Below are 21,210 nucleotides of genomic sequence, written 5' to 3'. Positions count from 1 at the left end.
TCATAATGTTATGCCTGATCAGTGTAAGTAGTAATAATGGTGCTCAGATGGTGCAGCAGTGTAATGCACCTGTTTTAGGCAACACGCTCTCATAGGAGGTCGTGTTTGACTGTCTACGGCCCACTCAGGTTTGGAGATAAGAGGCTGCTATTAGATACAACTAAACTGGGTAAACAAGGGATAATTAATTAATTAATAAATATAACATAAAAATGAGAAGCTGTATAAATAATGTACATTTAATTTAATTGTAAAATCTAAATTGGGATTGTGCTTGGTCTATTACGCTAGCCCAAGATTTCCCCCAATTTTCCTCCTAGTCTAGTCGTATCCAACTACCTAATAGCATTACACTTCCTCTCTACTGATGCTGACCTCCACTTCTGACCGAGGAGAGCCGTGACTAACACACGCCCCCTTCGACACTGGTGCTGATGAGTTCATATGTGGATCAGATTCGCACACGGAAAGTCACGCACTGATCCCCATTATTCCTCGTCTCTGTGCAGCGCCATCAATCAGCCAGCAAAGGTCGTAATTTCATCAGTTATGAGGAATCCTCTTTGGCACCCTTCCTACGAATGAGCCAATCATTGTCCGTGTAGGCACCCTGCCTACCGGTAGCAGAGCTGAGATTCAAACTCATGAGTTTGAGACGTCAGCTCTAATGTGCTAGTGTGTTTTATCGCTGCGCCACCTGAGCGCCCAAGGTTCAGATCTCATTGGTGCTATTGACCAGCTGGGCATCTACACTGTTGGAGATGGCTGAAGCCCTGCAATGATTATACCGCCCTGTCCAGGGTATTCTTGCCTTGTGCCTATCTTTTCTTAGTGCAACCGGACCCGTGTGAACCCTGACCAGGATAAAGTGGTTAATGAAAAGGACATAACAATAATAATACTAATGAATCCTTCATTTATTTATTTATTTATTTATTTTTTAACATAAATGATTAATCCATTACTGATTCTGATGAGGGGTGGCAGGGGTAGCACTATCGTCTCACAGCAAGAAGGTCTTGGGTTCGATCCTCTGGTCCTTTCTGTGCGGAGTTTGCATGTTCTCCCCGTGTCTGCGTGGGTTTCCTCCGGGAGCTCTGGTTTCCTCCCACAGTCCAAAAACACGCAGTCAAGTTCATTGGAGACACTGAATTGCCCTATAGGTGAATGTGTGTGTATATGTGTGTCTGCTGCCCTGCGATGGACTGGCGCCTCGTCCAGGGTGTTACTGTGTGCCTTGCGCCCATTGAAAAGCTGGGATAGGCTCCAGCACCCCAGCGCGACCCTAATTGGATAAGCGGTTAAGACAGTGAGTGAGTGATACAGGTGAGGGTTCTAGTGGGTCACAAGTTGATCCCAGAAACACTGAAGGTAGCAGGTAATATAGCATCATCACACACCTACGCATTTACTCTCTTACTGTATTACATGCACACGGGCATTTCAGTAAGTCCATAGAAAATGCAGCAGTAGCTTTTTTTTTCTCTCTTTACATTTAGGAGTTCAGTCCCAATAGGCGGTGTAATTCTCATCAAGAGGTTCTTCCTCCGTTCTTCATGTTTAGTAATGGCTCTCTTATTCCGGGCAGTTGAAGGAGGTGTAATCTTCCAGTAATTGTATTACTTTTGGCTCCTTTAACAGCTCTGCTTCAATCGGATGAGGCTTTTATCCAAATCACAATGTACAAAACCCCATTTTCCGATAAATTGGACACCTTCTAAAAATGCGATAAAATGTGAAATCTGTCATTTGTTAATTTACTTGAAGACAAAAGGACAAAGGAAAGATTTTCACTGTTTTAATGGCAAACTAAATGCTGTTTAGAAATTGATGTCTGCAACACGTTTCATTTTTAGCACTGGTTCACGTCACCATTTCTTTTCATTAATATTTTTTAATCATTTGGGAATTGAAGATACTTACTTTGCTCATTCTTGCTCTATACAACAGTGGTCCCCAACCACTGGTGACCAACTCCGTTATTCTATTTTAAACCCAAAGCCCCCCGACGGTCCGTGAAATTATATCTTATATGAAACCGGTCCGCGGTGCAAAAAAGGTTGGGGACTGCTGCTATACAAGACTTGTGCTGCTCAACAGTCTTTGGTCGTCGTTGTCTGATTCTCCTCTTCATGATGTGGCATACATTTTAATAGAAATCTGATCTGGACTGCAGGCAGGCCAGTCGAGCACACACGCTCTATGGCTAGAATAAGTGCAGAATAAGGCCTGCCAATGTCCTGTTGAAACAGACATAAAGTTACTGGGGAAAGAAGTCATCCTGGTGGCATTATATGTAGGGCTGCCGCGATTGGTCAACCTAATATTTTAAGTCTTTTAAAACTATGTTTGTAAATGATCATTTTTAATTTCTACAACGTCTCCATTCATATAACCGTTCATATGATTTCCCTCAGCTACTTGTTGTGTACCACACAGCAGCACTAGCACGATATTGCATGTCTGTATTGTTTCATTAAGCTTCTTAATCCAGAGATCTTGGAATACCGTATTTCTTAGCGATGCATTCACGTGAGAAGGATGCATTCACGTGAGAAGCAACACGCGCCGCTCAAAGCACAAAAAGCTTCTCATGTGAATGCGCCCCAACACTTACCACTTTGTTTACATGGCTTAGAATTTGAAATAAGTTTTGAGTGAATGTGTAGGTTAGAATCTGGGCTCATTCTGTCGTTACTGTACGTTGGATGTAATGAGACGTGCCTAAATCTAACTATTTTATTTCTGCTGTAAGTTTAAGCACTTTGCTTTGTGTACAGAATGCCACCCTGTTTACATTTAGTTTAGTGCCATATTATTATGCCATACAGTTTGTTGTTAAAATAAAAGCTTAAATGAGATTCTAAATCAAATTTTTTGGAGGAAAATTAATCGTTTAGATGAATCGACTAATCGATAAAATAGTTTATAGATTAATCAATAGAAAAAGTCGTTAGTGGCAGCCCTAGTCATATGTCTCTCCAAAATGCAAATATTTGCCTCTGCATCAATGGTATCTTCACATATATGCAGATCCCCCATGCTGTGGGCACTAATGTAACCGCATGCCATTACAGACGCTGTTTTTTTCACTTTTTGTTGGTAATAGTCTAGCTGGTCTGGTAGAATCTGACATCTGTCAAGCGGAAATGTGGACTTGTCTGACCACAGAATGCATTTCCACTGTCCTTTGGTCCATCTCAGATGACTTCAGGCCCAGAGAACTTGCCAGAGTTTCTGTACAAATTATTCAAACGGCTTCCTCTTTGCATAGAACAGTTTTACTTTGCATTTATTGATGCAGAGGCAGAGTGTGTTAAGTAACAAGAATTTTCCAAAGTACATTTAAACCCATGTGACTGTCATTCAAGGTAGCATGAGGCTTTCTCAACCAGATGGATACGCACATTTAGCACTGTGATTTTCCAGGACTCTGTGAATCTTTTCATGATGTTATGAACTGTAGAATGTAAAACAAACTAAATAACTGTTGACAAACTAAATTCTCTCATGAAGTTTGACACAAAAGGGGCAAACCACGACCCATCCTTACTCGCAAAGACTAAGCTTTTGATGAATGCTCCTTTTAGACTCAATTGTGACAACCTTACCTATTACCAGATAAGCTGCTACTTTGTGGAACCCTTAAGAACAGTGTATAACCATAGGTCTTGTTTTGCCTTTGTCCCAACTATTTTAAGTGTGTTGCAGGCATCACTTTTTGTTGTTTTTTATACTGTAGTACCTTGAAACTCAACCTCAATTGGTTCTGGGAGTGGAGTTTAAAAGACGTTGAGTTTTAAGGTATTTTTTTCCCCATATGGATGTATGTGAAACCTGTTAATGCATTCCATGGTCCTGTGGAACTGCATATATTTTAAACTAATGTAAAATAATGGGGTTGTTTTTGACACTGAAAATAACACAAATATAATATAAATACATTGAAATACAATAAAAACCTGCACTTTACCTTTATATCTTTATTGTTTCATTATGCTTAATCGTGGAGATGCTTGAACTTGAAACACCGTATTCCATTCAGTAAAGGCGCATTCACATGAGAAGCGGCTGTGCCGTAATTTCCTATGGAGTGTGGCGGTGCACAAAGCTTAACGTGACTTATTCTACTAAAACAACAAGCGTGGAACTTCATTAGTGTAGAGAACTTATGATCAGTAATAATTAAGAGAGCTTCAGTGTTACTATGTCATTCTTTTAATACATTAAGTTACATTAAGCTTTTTTTTAAACGATAAGTGGTTTAGACTCTTTCGGAAAAGCTGATTCTCACAATTTCTCAGCACTCCGAGCTATAACACAAGTTTAAAAGTGAAACAGTGAGGAAAATCCAGCTAAACACAGATACATGTGGACGCTTTCAGAGTGAATTTGACGGTTATTTTTACACAAATGCAGATTCGTCTCATATTCGCACTTTGATAATGTATTAACACACTGCTCAAGCCAAGCGCTGAGTGGTAGTAAAAAAAACTGTCACTGTTATTTATATATAATTGCATTTTTTAGTTTTTTTGCCGTTTTAAAAAGTGTCCCTTTTCTGGAAATGGGGTTTAAAATTGCTCGCAGTAAGCAGTTTGCAAATGCTGCTTTAACGATGCACAAGCAAGCAATTTGCTTTCATTCATGAACGTATCAGCATGGCTTCATCATAATGAGACCGACTCAGTCTTTTACATGCCTGGCTCTGAGTGGAACACTGTAAACAGGGACCAACAGCAACACAAAGAAATAATGACTTTCAGCTGGATGTTTTTCTTACGACAACTTGAAAACATCACTTCCAAGGCAACAGGAACTTTTGTGTGAGCAGTTTGGCCTGCTTTCTAATTTGCAAGTGTGAATGAGTGAGTGAGCGAATGTGTGAATTTGTAAATGTGAATGGGGTAAAGGGGGTTTTGCCGTACCTGGAAATGATACCCTGTCCAGAGTGTATTTCTGCCCTGCACTCGGTGTTTTTTGGTGGTGTCGGACCCATTCCAACCTGGACCAGGATGAAGGAGTGAAAATGTTTCCAACATGTGCATATCAAATCTTTATAACCTCCACTTACCATATAGAAGCACTTTGTAGTTCTACAATTACTGACTGTAGTCCATCTGTTCCTCTGCATGCTTTGTTAGCCCCCTTTCATGCTGTACTTCAATGGACAGGACCCCCACAGGACCACCACAGAGCAGGTATTATTTAGGTGGTGGATCATTCTCAGCACTGCAGTGACACTGACATGATGGTGGTGTGTTAGTGTGTGTTGTGCTGGTATGAGTGGATAAGACACAGCAGCGCTGCTGGAGTTTTAAATACCGTGTTCACTCACTGTCCACTCTATTAGACACTCCTACCTAGTTGGTCCACCTTGTAGATGTAAAGTCAGAGACGATCACTCATCTATTGCTGCTGTTTGAGTTGGTCATCTTCTAGACCTTCATAAGTGGTCACAGGATGCTGCCGGCTGGATATATTTTTGGTTGGTGGACTATTCTCAGTCCAGCAGTGACAGTGAGGTGTTTAAAAACTCCATCAGCATTGCTGTGTCTTACCAGCACAACACACACTAACACACCACCACCATGTCAGTGTCACTGTAGTGCTGAGAATGATCCACCACCTAAATAATACCTAACAAAGCATGCAGAGAAACAGATGGACAGTCAGTAATTGTAGAACTACAAAGTGCTTCTATATGGTAAGTGGAGCTGATAAAATGGACAGTGAGTGTAGAAACAAGGAGGTGGTTTTAATGTTGTGGCTGATCAGTGTATTCCCAAAGATATAGTCTGTGCCAATACCTAGTCATTTCTCTCAATGATTCTCAGATCAAACCATCTGATAATGTACGAAACCTCTATGTTGACCTGATAGCAGGCTGTCCTTCTCGGCTCATGTTGTTGATCTGACAAGATTTTGCTATCGACCGTCTGCTGAACCAGTTATCCCAAGGCTGAAGAGGGTGAATAGGAAAATGAGATTTACTATGCCAAAGACTGCAGATCCAGATTGAAGACAGTCACTAGAGTTATTTGTGTGACGTGTGTTGCCTTGAAGCCTGGATGATACTGATCTTGGAGGTCATTCTGGTGAGGGAAAAGAACTGATTGTAGACAGCCCTACAATCTCAGGTCTTTAGTTGTGTATGAGTTTATTAAGGAGAAGGATAACCTGTGACTTTGTTAAAACTAGAGGGATAGTACCAGATGTCAAGGAGAAGGTTTTGGGAGATTGTTTGAAGGATCATAGATGGGATAGGCTCCAGTGCACAGGTTTTGGGGTTGCCGGATGAGAGTAATTCCACAACCTCTTTTGTAGGAGGAGTATTAAAGCAGGGTTTGGGGGTCAGCAGAAGTAGTGGTTGATTGATTTGGTTTATCCATTCATAGAAGAATGTGGATGCTATCAGCATTAAGTAAAGAAAAGATGATATGACATTTGTGCGAATCTGGAGCAGACTGCTCAAGCCTTACTTTCTAGAAGGATGTCTTGCAGAGGTCCTGTCAAATGAGAGCTGGTGTGTGGTGAGAGTGCTAAAAGATCTGCAACAACAAAGGGACAGGAAGGTTTTCCTGGTTTGAGGGAGAGAGAGCAGAGATGGTCAATTGATGAGAAGATGAAGTAGACGTATTGGTAGCAATGTGGAGTGTGAGGTCAAGAAATCGTGTCAAGGTGTGGCCTGGAACTTAGGATCTGGCATATCAGAATTGTAGCCTCTAAGGAGTGAAGATTTTGACTAGGGAAAGTAGGGAAAGCATATGTAGAGTTGGGAGCAGGAAGATAAAGGGAGAGAGACACAAAGGGATGGCTCAAGAGATGATTTGGGGTAGCATTGAGGTCCAGACCTGAGGATAGTTGTCTCAAGACTAAAGGAGAGCGAGAAGGCTGGAAGACTCGAGTAAGAGGGGTCCCAACTGCAGGAAAGAGACTCAAAAGCCTGTCTAACTCTTCTGGGAAGTCTCCTAGGAGCCAGGTGGTCTATAGTCAACAATAATTTGAAGCGTTGTTGGAAAGGTAACAGTAGTGGCATGATATGTTAAGATGAAAGGCTAACAGGGTGGAGTGCCATTTTCTGGTAAAAACCAAACCTGCACCACGACGACTCCTAGATTCTTTTGGTGAGTGGCGATGGACTGTGTACTCCTGAGCCCACTTCTAGGAGAAAGTTTGGCACAATTGCTTGATTACCTCACCTTAATGACCTTCTCTGTTACCAGTCAAATTCTTTCGGTGGGTAGGAAAGCCGCCAACTGTCAACGATGCTCATTCTCCTTGACCTCTTTGCCGCCTTTGACGCAGTGAATCATAGTATATTCTTGTCCACTCTCTCCAACCTTGGTATAACTGGTTCAGCATGGCAATGGATGGCCTCCTACCTGGAAGGGCATTCCTACCAGGTGTCATGGAAGGGATCGATGTATTCTCTCAAGTGGTGTTCCCCAGGACTCTGTACTTGGCCCTCTTCTATTCTCAATCTACACTTGCTCTCTGGTAAGCTTCTCTTACCACTCCTATGCAGATGACACTTCTTTAGACACACAAGTCTCAGCTCGCATCTCAGCATGTCTATGAGATATCTCACTATGAATGTCGGCTCATCATCTACAACTTAATCCCAGCAAGATGGAGCTGAAACTTATTCCTGGTGATCAATCTCCAACCCAATGCCTAGTCATCTTTCTTGATGACTCCCAGATAAAACCATCTGACAAAGCACGAAACATTGGTGTTGTCCTGAATAACCAGATGTCCTTCTCTCCTCATGTAGCCAGTATGACAAGATTGTGCCAGTTCCTCCAGAAGATTCAACCATTTCTCTCTATGGAAGCCACTCAGATTCTTGTCCAGTCACTTGTAATCTCTCGGCTCGACTACTGCAACTCCCACCGGGCAGGCGCTCCCATGTCCACTATTAAACACTCGCAACTCATTTAAATTGCAGCTGCTCACCTGGTTTTCAACCAACCTAACCCCATTGCTGCGTTCTCTTTACTGGCTTCCAGTAGCTGCCCGCATACAGTTTAAAACACTGATTCTCGCTTACAAAGCCAAAAATGGACCAGCTCCAAACTACCTCATAGAGCTCATCACACCCCGCTCTGTACCACGCAACCTTAGAGGCACTAGTCTTGCTCACCTTGATCCTTCACTTAGAACTCAAGGAAGACGAGCATCAAGGCTCTTTTCTGTACTTGCAACCAAGTGGTGGAACGGACTTCCACTGTCTGTCCGAACATTTGAGTCTTTCATCGTCTTCAAAAGACGATTAAAACCCACCTCTTCGTAAGTACTTAAGCTGAGAACTAACATGTACTTTTACTGAAGCTATGATTCACTTCTCATTTCATAAAAAATGGTTTTAACAGGGTTTCAGCAGATTTGTCTTCTTGGACTGTTGTCTACTTAAACTAGAAAAGGAAATATTTACTGTAGAAGCTCTTCTGTAAGTCGATCTGGATAAGAGCATCTGCTAAATGCTGAAAAAGAAAAGACGTTGGCAGAGGATAGGGCTGCAGGTGTAGCTGAATATTCTCTAGTTATTCATCTCTCAGTCAGCCAGGAAGTCAAGAGTAAAGGTGATACAAAGGCTGAGATGAAGTAAGCTTTTTGGCCAGCTGATTCAGTTCCTGAGCCCACCTACCAGCTCTGTTTGAGATTGATATTCTAGCTGCATGTAGATGAGGCTACTGGCATTAATTCCCTTGTAGTATGACTGGGGACGTTTGGTAGGTTTGTGGGATATATGGATGGGTATCCTGCGAAGTGGAATTTGCCTTTTTTTTGTGTTCTTAGACAGTTGTCTCTTTGTTCTAGAGCAGGGGTCGCCAACCTTTTTGACACAGAGGGCTACTTTAAGGATACTGAGTAAGCCGAAGGGCTACTTGTAGGATACAAACTTCCTGAATTCCATAAAGTTGCATGGTTCACTTTTAATGATAATATTATGATTATTAATAATAGTAATAATATTCATGTATGTGAACAGACTGTCTGATCACGTTAGTCATTCTTCACAATAATTAACAGTGATTTACCATGATAGGAAACACAGATATTTAGACATGTAACATTATTTATTTCTGTTAATCTAAATCTGTTTCAATATTTGGAAGTCAGAGCTATCACATCTCTGATATTTTTGTAAATATTGTTCCTGACAGTTTTGTATGAATTAGCACATTTGTAGCATTTTGATCAAAATCACACCATTTTTTTGGAAATCATTAAGTCACATCTTTAAATCATATCCCGTTTGTACCAGTGGCGGCTGCTGGTCTTTCAAAGAGGGGAAGCTCATTGTCGAACTAACGAAACTATATTAAACTCGAACAAGGAAATGTTGAAATTATGTTAAACTGAAACAAATATTATGAGTGTGTTTTATTTACACAATGAACAATGGAAATGGTCAAGTAATTTCACCAAGCAAATATCAAGAAATGGGTTGCTGTTTGTCTTTCGACTTCACTCGCAAAATCTGTGATGGGACTGAAGCTCCCAGTGATTAAGTGAAGGTGTAGATCTCAAAATAGCTGTCAATCAAAACGGGATTCAGCCTTTCAACTGATCCTCCAATCATCTTGCAGAAGCTCAGCGTCCAGACCCGCCCACAGCTCCATTCACCCCCAGAGACGCTCAGCGTCCGGGGGCGGGACAAAATCGTGGCATTTATCCAATGACCGGCGAGTTTCGAAGCAATGAAAAAAAACGTTCCATGCAGTCCCGTTGAAGTGAATAGACGCTCAGCTTCTACGGGCAAATGCATTGACGCTACGGGAATGTATGAGAAGCGTGAGTCAGTGATTTGTGATAAGTAGCTGATTCTGAACGAACTCGTCATCGAGATGAACGTGTTCTAACGCATTTGTAGTCAATGAAATGTTAACACAACTGTACATATTTGACCATTTAATTTTTGACATTTTAGGCAAAGCTGAGCTTCCCTTGCAGTCTTAGAGAAATCGCCACTGGTTTGCATCTCGCACCCCATCGTAGATGCGCACGCCTGCTTGTCTCAGCGTTACGTGCACGATATAAAACTCCGCACCCAGACAAGATCAGAGCTCATATAAACATACAACATTTCTGTTCTTGAAATCTTATATTCAGTATTGTCATTTTCAGATCTACATCAATGCAAGTGTTATTGATTCAAAAAGATCAGCAACGCAAATATCATTTTGAGATGGAGCTCTACGGTCACTAGTGCTATTTTAGAACATGCCCTGCGGGACCGGGTTGGTGACCCCTGCTCTAGAGCAAGGAATTGCAATTCTTGAAGTAGCTCTTCTGGATTTACCTTCTGTCCAGTGTGTGTTCCTATATTTTCTCTCTGTGCCCGACTCACAGCTACCTAGATCTGTAAACAACAGAAATGAACTTTTCTGACTGGGATTAGCCTGAAGTGGGACGTTATTTGAACTTCTAAATTGCGTCGACTTTTAACAATTGGCGTGACATTAATAGCGGATGAAATCCTGTTTATCAGTAGCTTGCACAGTCCGACTGGTTTGGAATTATAAATTCTGCCGGAACCGTTTGTGAAGACTTTTATAACATTCTTTTGAAATGTTCAGTCAGATTCATTTGACTTGAGGACGGAACAAATTCTGCTCCCAATTTGCACACACTTTTTTTTAATGGTTTCTCTCCGTGGGAGGAAAGGAAAGCTGTTTGATTGTTTTCGAGACGAGAATTCGTCTCTCGACTTTGTCAGCATGTACACACCTGAGGTTCTGCTAGATTCTTCTTCTTTTCTTTTTTTTTTGTTTACCACCCACTGTTTTCTTTTTAAAGATGTCTGCTGTTCACATGTTTTTGAAGACTTTTCTCTGAATTCAGTTTTAAGGGAGCAGCAGTCTAGATCTCGGTCAGACCTTTACCATTTTGTTTGCTTTTTGTACTTTTCCACCTCTTTGTCACATCGAGAGGAGTGACGGCCTATTTTTGTATCCAAGCTGTGTTTGTGTGAATGCTCTAAGGTCGAGGGGATTTAAGTGGCAGCAGTTTGGTCTAATTTTCTTGTCAACTACATGGTTTTATCTCTGACAGATCCTTATTTTAGCTTTCTCAAAAAAGACTTGGACAGAAAACTTAATTTAATAGGCTATGCTTCATTCCCTGAGACTAACTACTACTGAGGCCATGTTTCATTCCCTGAGACAAACTAGTGCTAAAGTCATGCTTCATTCTCTGGGACGAATTGAGAGTGAGGCTATGCTTCCTTCATTCTCTGGGCCTAAGTAGTACTGAGGCCAGCTTCATTGTCTGGGACTAATTAAAAGTGAGGCCATGCTTCATTCATTTTCTGGGACTAACTAGTACGGCCATGCTTAAGGCCATGCTTCATTCCCTGAGACTAGCTAGTACTGATGCCGTGCTTCATTCATTCTCTGAGACTAACTAGTATTGAGGCCATGCTTCATTCTCTGGGACGAATTAATAGTGAGGCAATGCTTCATTCTCTGCATCATTGTCTGGGACTAATTAATAGTGAGGCCATGCTTTCTTCATTAACTGGGACTAAGTAGTACTGAGGCCATGCTTCATTCTCTCGGACTAACTAGTACTGAGGCCATGCTTCATTCATTCTCTGAGACTAACTAGTACTGAAGCCATGCTTCATTCATTCTCTGAGACTAACTAGTATTGAGGCTATGCTTCATTCATTCTCTGAGACTAAGTAGTACTGAGGCCATGCTTCATTCATTCTCTGAGACTAACTACTACTAAGGCCATGCTTCATTCATTCTCTGAGACTAACTAGTACTGAGGCCATGCCTAATTCCCCGGGACTAACTGTACTAGGATTGACTGGTACAAAGACTGTGCTTTGCTCACTAGGTCTGGCAAGCAAATGGACCACGCCTCCCTCATCAGGCCTGCTTGATATAGAGGCCACGACTCCTTTCCTCAATAAGATGCCACTGTGAGTAGTTCGATGATGACTGCAGATGCTCCTCTCAGATGTTTAACTGATCCACATCGTTTCTGTTTGACCGTGCCAGCGGGTACTTCTAGCTTTATCTCGGTGTGTAATTTGCCTGGCAGTTTGGTGTGGCTGTGTTCCAGTAGCATGATTAGAGGGCAAATGAGAGAGAGAGGGAAAGGTTGACAAGGCAGACAAGAAGACAGGCATTATGAACACGGATGCAGAACAGCACTGTGTGTGTGTGTGTATATGTGGGGCGGGGGCTGTACCGTGGTGAGAGGTTTAAAACTGAAGTAACCACATATGAGAACCATATGTATGTAAAAGCAAAAATCTATATTAATGTTATTAATGTATGGAGGTAATCACACACACACACACATACTGCTGTATATATATACAGTGTATCACAAAAGTGAGTACACCCCTCACATTTCTGCAAATATTTCATTATATCTTTTCATGGGACAACACTATAGACATGAAACTTGGATATAACTTAGAGTAGTCAGTGTACAGCTTGTATAGCAGTGTAGATTTACTGTCTTCTGAAAATAACTCAACACACAGCCATTAATGTCTAAATGGCTGGCAACATAAGTGAGTACACCCCACAGTGAACATGTCCAAATTGTGCCCAAAGTGTCAATATTTTGTGTGACCACCATTATTATCCAGCACTGCCTTAACCCTCCTGGGCATGGAATTCACCAGAGCTGCACAGGTTGCTACTGGAATCCTTTTCCACTCCTCCATGATGACATCACGGAGCTGGTGGATGTTAGACACCTTGAACTCCTCCACCTTCCACTTGCGGATGCGCCACAGGTGCTCAATTGGGTTTAGTCCATCACCTTTACCTTCAGCTTCCTCAGCAAGGCAGTTGTCATCTTGGAGGTTGTGTTTGGGGTCGTTATCCTGTTGGAAAACTGCCATGAGGCCCAGTTTTCGAAAGGAGGGGATCATGCTCTGTTTCAGAATGTCACAGTACATGTTGGAATTCATGTTTCCCTCAATGAACTGCAGCTCCCCAGTGCCAGCAACACTCATGCAGCCCAAGACCATGATGCTACCACCACCATGCTTGACTGTAGGCAAGATACAGTTGTCTTGGTACTTTTCACCAGGGCGCCGCCACACATGCTGGACACCATCTAAGCCAAACAAGTTTATCTTGGTCTCGTCAGACCACAGGGCATTCCAGTAATCCATGTTCTTGGACTGCTTGTTTTCAGCAAACTGTTTGCTGGCTTTCTTGTGCGTCAGCTTCCTTCTGGGATGACGACCATGCAGACCGAGTTGATGCAGTGTGCGGCGTATGGTCTGAGCACTGACAGGCTGACCTCCCACGTCTTCAACCTCTGCAGCAATGCTGGCAGCACTCATGTGTCTATTTTTTAAAGCCAACCTCTGGATATGACGCCGAACACGTGGACTCAACTTCTTTGGTCGACCCTGGCGAAGCCTGTTCCGAGTGGAACCTGTCCTGGAAAACCGCTGTATGACCTTGGCCACCATGCTGTAGCTCAGTTTCAGGGTGTTAGCAATCTTCTTATAGCCCAGGCCATCTTTGTGGAGAGCAACAATTCTATTTCTTACATCCTCAGAGAGTTCTTTGCCATGAGGTGTCATGTTGAATATCCAGTGGCCAGTATGAGAGAATTGTACCCAAAACACCAAATTTAACAGCCCTGCTCCCCATTTACACCTGGGACCTTGACACATGACACAAGGGAGGGACAATGACACATTTGGGCACAATTTGGACATGTTCACTGTGGGGTGTACTCACTTATGTTGCCAGCTATTTAGACATTAATGGCTGTGTGTTGAGTTATTTTCAGAAGACAGTAAATCTACACTGCTATACAAGCTGTACACTGACTACTCTAAGTTATATCCAAGTTTCATGTCTATAGTGTTGTCCCATGAAAAGATATAATGAAATATTTGCAGAAATGTGAGGGGTGTACTCACTTTTGTGATACACTGTATATATATATACAGGGGTTGGACAAAATAACTGAAACACCTGTCATTTTAGTGTGGGAGGTTTCATGGCTAAATTGGACCAGTCTGGTGGCCAATCTTCATTAATTGCACATTGCACCAGTAAGAGCAGAGTGTGAAGGTTCAATTAGCAGGGTAAGAGCACAGTTTTGCTCAAAATATTGCAATGCACACAACATTATGGGTGACATACCAGAGTTCAAAAGAGGACAAATTGTTGGTGCACGTCTGCTGGCGCATCTGTGACCAAGACAGCAAGTCTTTGTGATGTATCAAGAGCCACGGTATCCAGGGTAATGTCAGCATACCACCAAGAAGGACAAACCACATCCAACAGGATTAACTGTGGACGCAAGAGGAAGCTGTCTGAAAGGGATGTTCGGGTGCTAACCCGGATTGTATCCAAAAAACATAAAACCACGGCTGCCCAAATCACGGCAGAATTAAATGTGCACCTCAACTCTCCTGTTTCCACCAGAACTGTCCGTCGGGAGCTCCACAGGGTCAATATACACGGCCGGGCTGCTATAGCCAAACCTTTGGTCACTCGTGCCAATGCCAAACGTCGGTTTCAATGGTGCAAGGAGCGCAAATCTTGGGCTGTGGACAATGTGAAACATGTATTGTTCTCTGATGAGTCCACCTTTACTGTTTTCCCCACATCCGGGAGGGTTACGGTGTGGAGAAGCCCCAAAGAAGCGTACCACCCAGACTGTTGCATGCCCAGAGTGAAACATGGGGGTGGATCAGTGATGGTTTGGGCTGCCATATCATGGCATTCCCTTGGCCCAATACTTGTGCTAGATGGGCGCGTCACTGCCAAGGACTACCGAACCATTCTGGAGGACCATGTGCATCCAATGGCGGTGCCGTGTATCAGGATGACAATACACCAATACACACAGCAAGACTGGTGAAAGATTGGTTTGATGAACATGAAAGTGAAGTTGAACATCTCCCATGGCCTGCACAGTCACCAGATCTAAATATTATTGAGCCACTTTGGGGTGTTTTGGAGAAGCGAGTCAGGAAACGTTTTCCTCCACCAGCATCACGTAGTGACCTGGCCACTATCCTGAAAGAAGAATGGCTTAAAATCCCTCTGACCACTGTGCAGGACTTGTATATGTCATTTCCAAGACGAATTGACGCTGTATTGGCCGCAAAAGGAGGCCCTACACCATACTAATAAATTATTGTGGTCTAAAACCAGGTGTTTCAGTTATTTTGTCCAACCCCTGTATATATATATATATATATATATATATATATATATATATATATATATACAGTGGGGGAAATAAGTATTTGATCCCCTGCTGATTTTGTAAGTTTACCCCCTTACAAAGACTTGAACAGTCTATAATTTTTATGGAAGGTTTATTTTAACAGAGAGAGACAGAATATCAACAAAAAATCCAGAAAAAAAACATTAAATTAAAGTTATAAATTAATTTGTATTTAATTAAGGGAAATAAGTATTTGATCCCCTACCAACCAGCAAGAATTCTGACCCCCACAGACCGGTTCAAGAGGCACACAAATTAGTCCTGTCCCTGTATAAAAGACTCCTGTCACAGAATCAGTTTCTTCCGTTCAAATCTCTCGTCCACCATGGGCAAGACCAAAGAGCTATCAAAGGACATCAGGGACAAGATTGTAGACCTGCACGAGGCTGGAATGGGCTACAAGACCATCAGCAAGAAGCTTGGTGAGAAAGAGACCACTGTTGGTGCGATCATTCGAAAATGGAAGAAATACAAGATCACAGTCAATCACCCTCACTCTGGAGCTCCATGCAAGATCTCACCTGGTGGGGTAAGAATGATTCTGAGAAAGGTGAGGTCAGCCCAGAATTACACGGGAGGAGCTTGTCAATGATCTCAAGGGAGCTGGGAGCAGAGAAATGCTGGATATGACCCCAAGAACACCATCCCCACCGGGCATTTCTCTGCCTCCAAACACGGCGAGTGGAGTTGATGCCAAAGAGCTCAATTTTGGTCTCATCTGACCATATCACATTCTCCCAAGCTTTCTCGGAATCATTCAGGTGTTCATTGGCAAACTTCAGACGGGCCTGTACATGAGCCTTCTTGAGCAGAGGGACTTTGCGGGCACTGCAGGATCTCAATACATTACGGCGAAGTGTGTTACTAATGGTTTTCTTGGTGACTGTGCTCCCAGCTCCCTTGAGATCATTGACAAGCTCCTCCCGTGTAATTCTGGGCTGACCTCACCTTTCTCAGAATCATTCTTACCCCACCAGGTGAGATCTTGCATGGAGCTCCAGAGTGAGGGTGATTGACTGTGATCTTGTATTTCTTCCATTTTCGAATGATCGCACCAACAGTGGTCTCTTTCTCACCAAGCTTCTTGCTGATGGTCTTGTAGCCCATTCCAGCCTTGTGCAGGTCTACAATCTTTTCCCTGACGTCCTTTGATAGCTCTTTGGTCTTGCCCATGGTGGTCGAGAGATTTGAACGGAAGAAACTGATTCTGTGACAGGAGTCTTTTACACAGGGACAGGACTAATTTGTGTGCCTCATGGGCACATAACCGGTCTGTGGGGGTCAGAATTCTTGCTGGTTGGTAGGGGATCAAATACTTATTTCCCTTAATTAAATACAAATTAATTTATAACTTTTATTTAATGTTTTTTTTCTGGATTTTTTGTTGATATTCTGTCTCTCTCTGTTAAAATAAACCTTCCATAAAAATTATAGACTGTTCAAGTCTTTGTAAGGGGGTAAACTTACAAAATCAGCAGGGGATCAAATACTTATTTCCCCCACTGTGTGTGTGTGTGTGTGTGTATATATATATATATATATATATACAGTACAGGCCAAAAGTTTGGACACACCAGTCAAAAGTTTGGACACACCTTCTCTTCAATTTTTTTTCTTGATTATTTTTATTTTCTACATTGTAGATTAATACTGAAGACATCTAAACTATGAAGAATTATGTAGTGAACCAAAAAGTGTTAAACAAACCAGAATATGTTTTATATTTTACCAACTCTACCTCTGCACAACACAACTGATGGTCTCAAACACATTAAAAAAGCAACAAATTCCAGAACTTCACTCTAGACAAGGCACAAACATTCATTGAAAACCATTCCAGGTGGATACCTAGTAAAGCTGGTTGAGAAAATTTCAAAGAGTGTGCAAATCTGTCATTAAAGCAAAAGATGGCTACTTTGAATAATCTAAAATATAAAACATATTCTGGTTTGTTTAACACTTTTTTGTTTACTACATAATTCCATATGTGTTCCTTCATAGTTTGGATGTCTTTAGTATTAATCTACAATGTAGAAAATAAAAAAAAAAATCTAGAAAAACCACAGGAATGAGAAAGTGTGTCCAAACCTTTGGCCTGTACTGTATATATATATATATATATATATATATATATACAGTATATACAGTATATATACATACACACACATACATACATACATACACACACACACACACACACACACACACACACACACCGATCAGGCATAACATTATACTAACATAATGCTCGTAGCTCATAGCTCGTCTGTTGGATCGGACCACACGGACCAGCTTTCGCTCCCCACGTGCATTAGTGAGCCTGTCGCCGGTTTACCACTCTTCCTTCCTTGGACCACTTTTGATAGATACTGACCACTGCAGACCGGGAACACCCCACAAGAGCTGCAGTTTTGGAGATTCTCTGACCCAGTCGTCTAGCCATCACAATTTGGCCTTTGTCAAACTCGCTCAAATCCTCACGCTTACCCTTTTTAACACATTAACTTTGAGGATAAAATGTTCACTTGCTGACTAATATATCCCACCCACTAACAGGTGATGTGATGAAGAGATAATCAGTGTTATTCACTTCACCTGTCAGTGGTCATAATGTTATGCTTGGTTACTATATTGAAGTAACCATATATAAACCAAAGCAACTTATAATTTTAACTGAATACGATCAAAGAAATTGGGAGCTGAGGGTCTTGCTCAAGGACCCAAGAGTGTAATGAGCTAGAACGTTTTGATAGCTAGTCCAGTACTTAAACTGCTTCTTTTTTTGTCCGTTCTTTTCCCACCCAGCAGACTTTAGCGGCCAAGTTTGCCTGCTGCAGGCACTGTCACTTGGGCGCCTGACAAGTGTGTATCAACGGCTTCTTATTCATGCCAGACCTGATCTAACCATCCAAACAAATTGTTGCTTTCCTTTTTTACTCTGGCTGGAGACCACTGTTCCACGTACAGTACTTTAATAGTGGCGAATGAACCAGTTCTGTTTATTTACCTGTTTTTGTTGCTTGTTTGGGTGCATGTCTGTAACGGCTGGCAGGATGAATATAAACACACCAGTCCGCCTTTGTATTCTTTAGATGCTGCTTCTTTAGTCTAATGCACGCTTGCTTTGATCAGGCTGCTTTAACAGAGTACAATTCCATACTGACCAGTGCACCTTTACAGACACTCTGTGTGATGTGAATGCACAGTAGTGCTCTTGTTAATGTTGCTATTGCTAATTCATTCCATCCGTGGCAGTAAAAATAATGAAAAATAGTCTCGTTAATATTCCAGTGCAATTTGACGGCCTCTGTGTGGATGTGAGAAGAACCGAATGACAAAGATAACAGAAGTGGGTTAAATATTTGTGATGCTGTGTTTAGAAATGATACCTGTTTCTGAATGTCCACGTTCTGGTGTGACCGAAGGGAATTTGCGGCCTGTCACTCAGAGGAAATGAAGTGCAAATGTCCTGAACGGCCTGTCTGATGGGCATGACGCTCTCTCACTCACGCTCTATGTGTAGCTCTCTCGCTCAGAGTGAATCTCCCTATCTGCACTCCAGCTGTGATACAAACTCATGTGAACACATGTTAAAGACACATCACATCTGCGAATCTGGAATCTTCCACTGTTATTCACATCATATACTGATTAAATGCTTGAAATTATTATACACACACACACACACACACACACACACACACACACACACACACACACAGTGATGAAACTGAATGCAATATGTGCTTTTAGTATTAGCCAGACGTTGCTTGATGCTTTTTCTGACCCCTCACAGATCTGGATATGCCTCAATGAAAGACACACAGTCAGAATAGGATTTTTTTGTTCGTATTTTTTGTTTTATAGCTCTGACCATCTAACACTTTTTTTTACAGCACCCGGAAATGTCAAGTATACACTGATCAGCCATAACATTAAAACCACCTCCTTGTTTCTACACTCACTGTCCATTTTATCAGCTTCACTTACCATATAACAGCACTTTGTAGTTCTACAATTATTGACTGTAGTCCATCTGTTTCTCTACATGCTTTCTTAGCCCCCTTTAATGCTGTTCTTCAATGGTCAGGACCCCCACAGGACCACTACAGAGCAGGTATTATTTAGGTGGTGGATCATTCTCAGCCCTGCAGTGACACTGACATGGTGGTGGTGTGTTAGTGTGTGTTGTGCTGGTATGAGTGGATCAGACACAGCAGCGCAGCTGGAGTTTTTAAATACCGTGTCCACTCACTGTCCACTCTATTAGACACTCCTACCTAGTTGGTCCACCTTGTAGATGTAAAGTCGGAGATGATCGCTCATCTATTGCTGCTGTTTAAGTTGGTCATCTTCTAGACCTTCATAAGTGGTCACAGGATGCTGCCCATGGGGCGCTGTTGGCTGGATGTTTTTGGTTGGTGGACTATTCTCATTCCAGCAGTGACAGGGAGGTGTCTGATCCACTCATACCAGCACAACACACACTAGTGCTGAGAATGATCCACCACCTAAATAATACCTACTCTGTGGTGGAGTCCTGACCATTGAAGAACAGCATGAAAGGGGGCTAACAAAGCATGCAGAGAAACAGATGGACTACAGTCAGTAATTGTAGAACTACAAAGTGCTTTTATATGGTAAGTGGAGCTGATAAAATGGACAGTGAGTGTAGAAACGAGGTGGTTTTAATGTTATGCCTGATCAGTCTATATGTATATATGACTAATAAAAGCATTCTTCTTTTTCTTTTTTCTTTATAAGGGCAAAATTATGTAGTCACCTGATAATAAAACTACAGCCGTTAATACAGAGTTTTTCTTTATATCTGTTCCAATCCCAGTGATACAGTGTGACGCCAGAGTCAGTAGAATAATCTGATAAGAATAAAACCCATTCTATTCTCACAACATTTAACATTTCTCTTTCTCACTGTATCAGACTCTGTTGGAGACCACCACCAACCTGTTGAACTCGGATCTGCACTGGTCTCTGGCTCACCTGCGTAAAGCAGTCAGCCGGGGACTCCACCCACGACAAGACCACTGCAACATCTGTCTGCAGCAGTACAAGAGAAGACAGGAGAACGAGGAGGAGATCATCATCTTTAGGTATTTTATTGTGTTCACTGCCAAACTGGAGCCTCTAAGCTTTCATTGCTTGTTGGCTGCATTAGCCTCTTAGCTTTATTGCAAACTAACGAAGCACTTATAAACAAAGTGAATTTGTGGGGTTTTTTTGGCAAATTTTGCCAGTTATAAGAAACGTCCTTTAAGGTCAACCTTAAGTCACATGGAATTTAATGTGGAGTTTTCAAATGCAGTTTCTTTATTTGTTAGCAAGAGTTACTTACAATTCTTATCGAAAGCATTTTAAGCAATTGAGGCTTAAGCTTTGTGCAATGGCCCCATGGTGGTGTGGTGTCTACAATTTGTCAGTGGTTAGGCTTAAACCAGTGATCTTCTGAAGACTAGTCCAGTACCTTAACTACTGAGCTACCACTGGGTCTAGAAAGCTCTGTACAGATCTTAGAGGTTAGAGATCAGCAATACCATTAAAACCACCTCTTTGTTTCTACACTCACTGTCCATGTTATCAGCTCCACTTACCATATAGAAGCACTTTGTAGTTCTACAATTACTGACTGTAGTTCATCTGTTTCTCTGCATGCTTTGTTAGTCTCCTTTCATGTTGTTCTTCAATGGTCAGGACTCTCCCAGGACCACCACAGAGCAGGTATTACTTGGGTGGTGGATCATTCTCAGCACTGCATTGACACTGACCCTGGTGGTGGTGTGTTAGTGTGTGTTGTGCTGGTATGAGTGGATCAGACACAGCAGTGCTGCTGGAGTTCCTAAACACCTCACTGTCACTACTGGACTGAGAATAGTCCACCAACCAAAAATATCCAGCCAACAGCGCCACGTGGGCAGCGTCCTGTGACCACTGATGAAGGTCTAGAAGATGACC

The 21,210-nt window shown here is 42.1% G+C and overlaps 1 protein-coding gene across 2 annotated transcripts in view; it reads left to right on the top strand.

The window, feature by feature from the left end:
* The window catches only part of vps8 (VPS8 subunit of CORVET complex), a 186,825-nt gene that overhangs the window by 128,940 nt on the left and 36,675 nt on the right, over positions 1-21,210 (top strand). For both annotated transcript variants that reach the window (XM_063010938.1, XM_063010937.1), the window contains exon 41: positions 20,182-20,351. In XM_063010938.1, coding sequence (XP_062867008.1) covers positions 20,182-20,351 — 170 coding nt within the window. The remainder of the gene's footprint in view (positions 1-20,181; positions 20,352-21,210) is intronic.

Source organism: Trichomycterus rosablanca, chromosome 15 (assembly GCF_030014385.1).
Source record: "Trichomycterus rosablanca isolate fTriRos1 chromosome 15, fTriRos1.hap1, whole genome shotgun sequence".
Classification (NCBI taxonomy): domain Eukaryota; kingdom Metazoa; phylum Chordata; class Actinopteri; order Siluriformes; family Trichomycteridae; genus Trichomycterus; species Trichomycterus rosablanca.
This window is presented reverse-complemented; position numbering and strand designations above follow the sequence as displayed.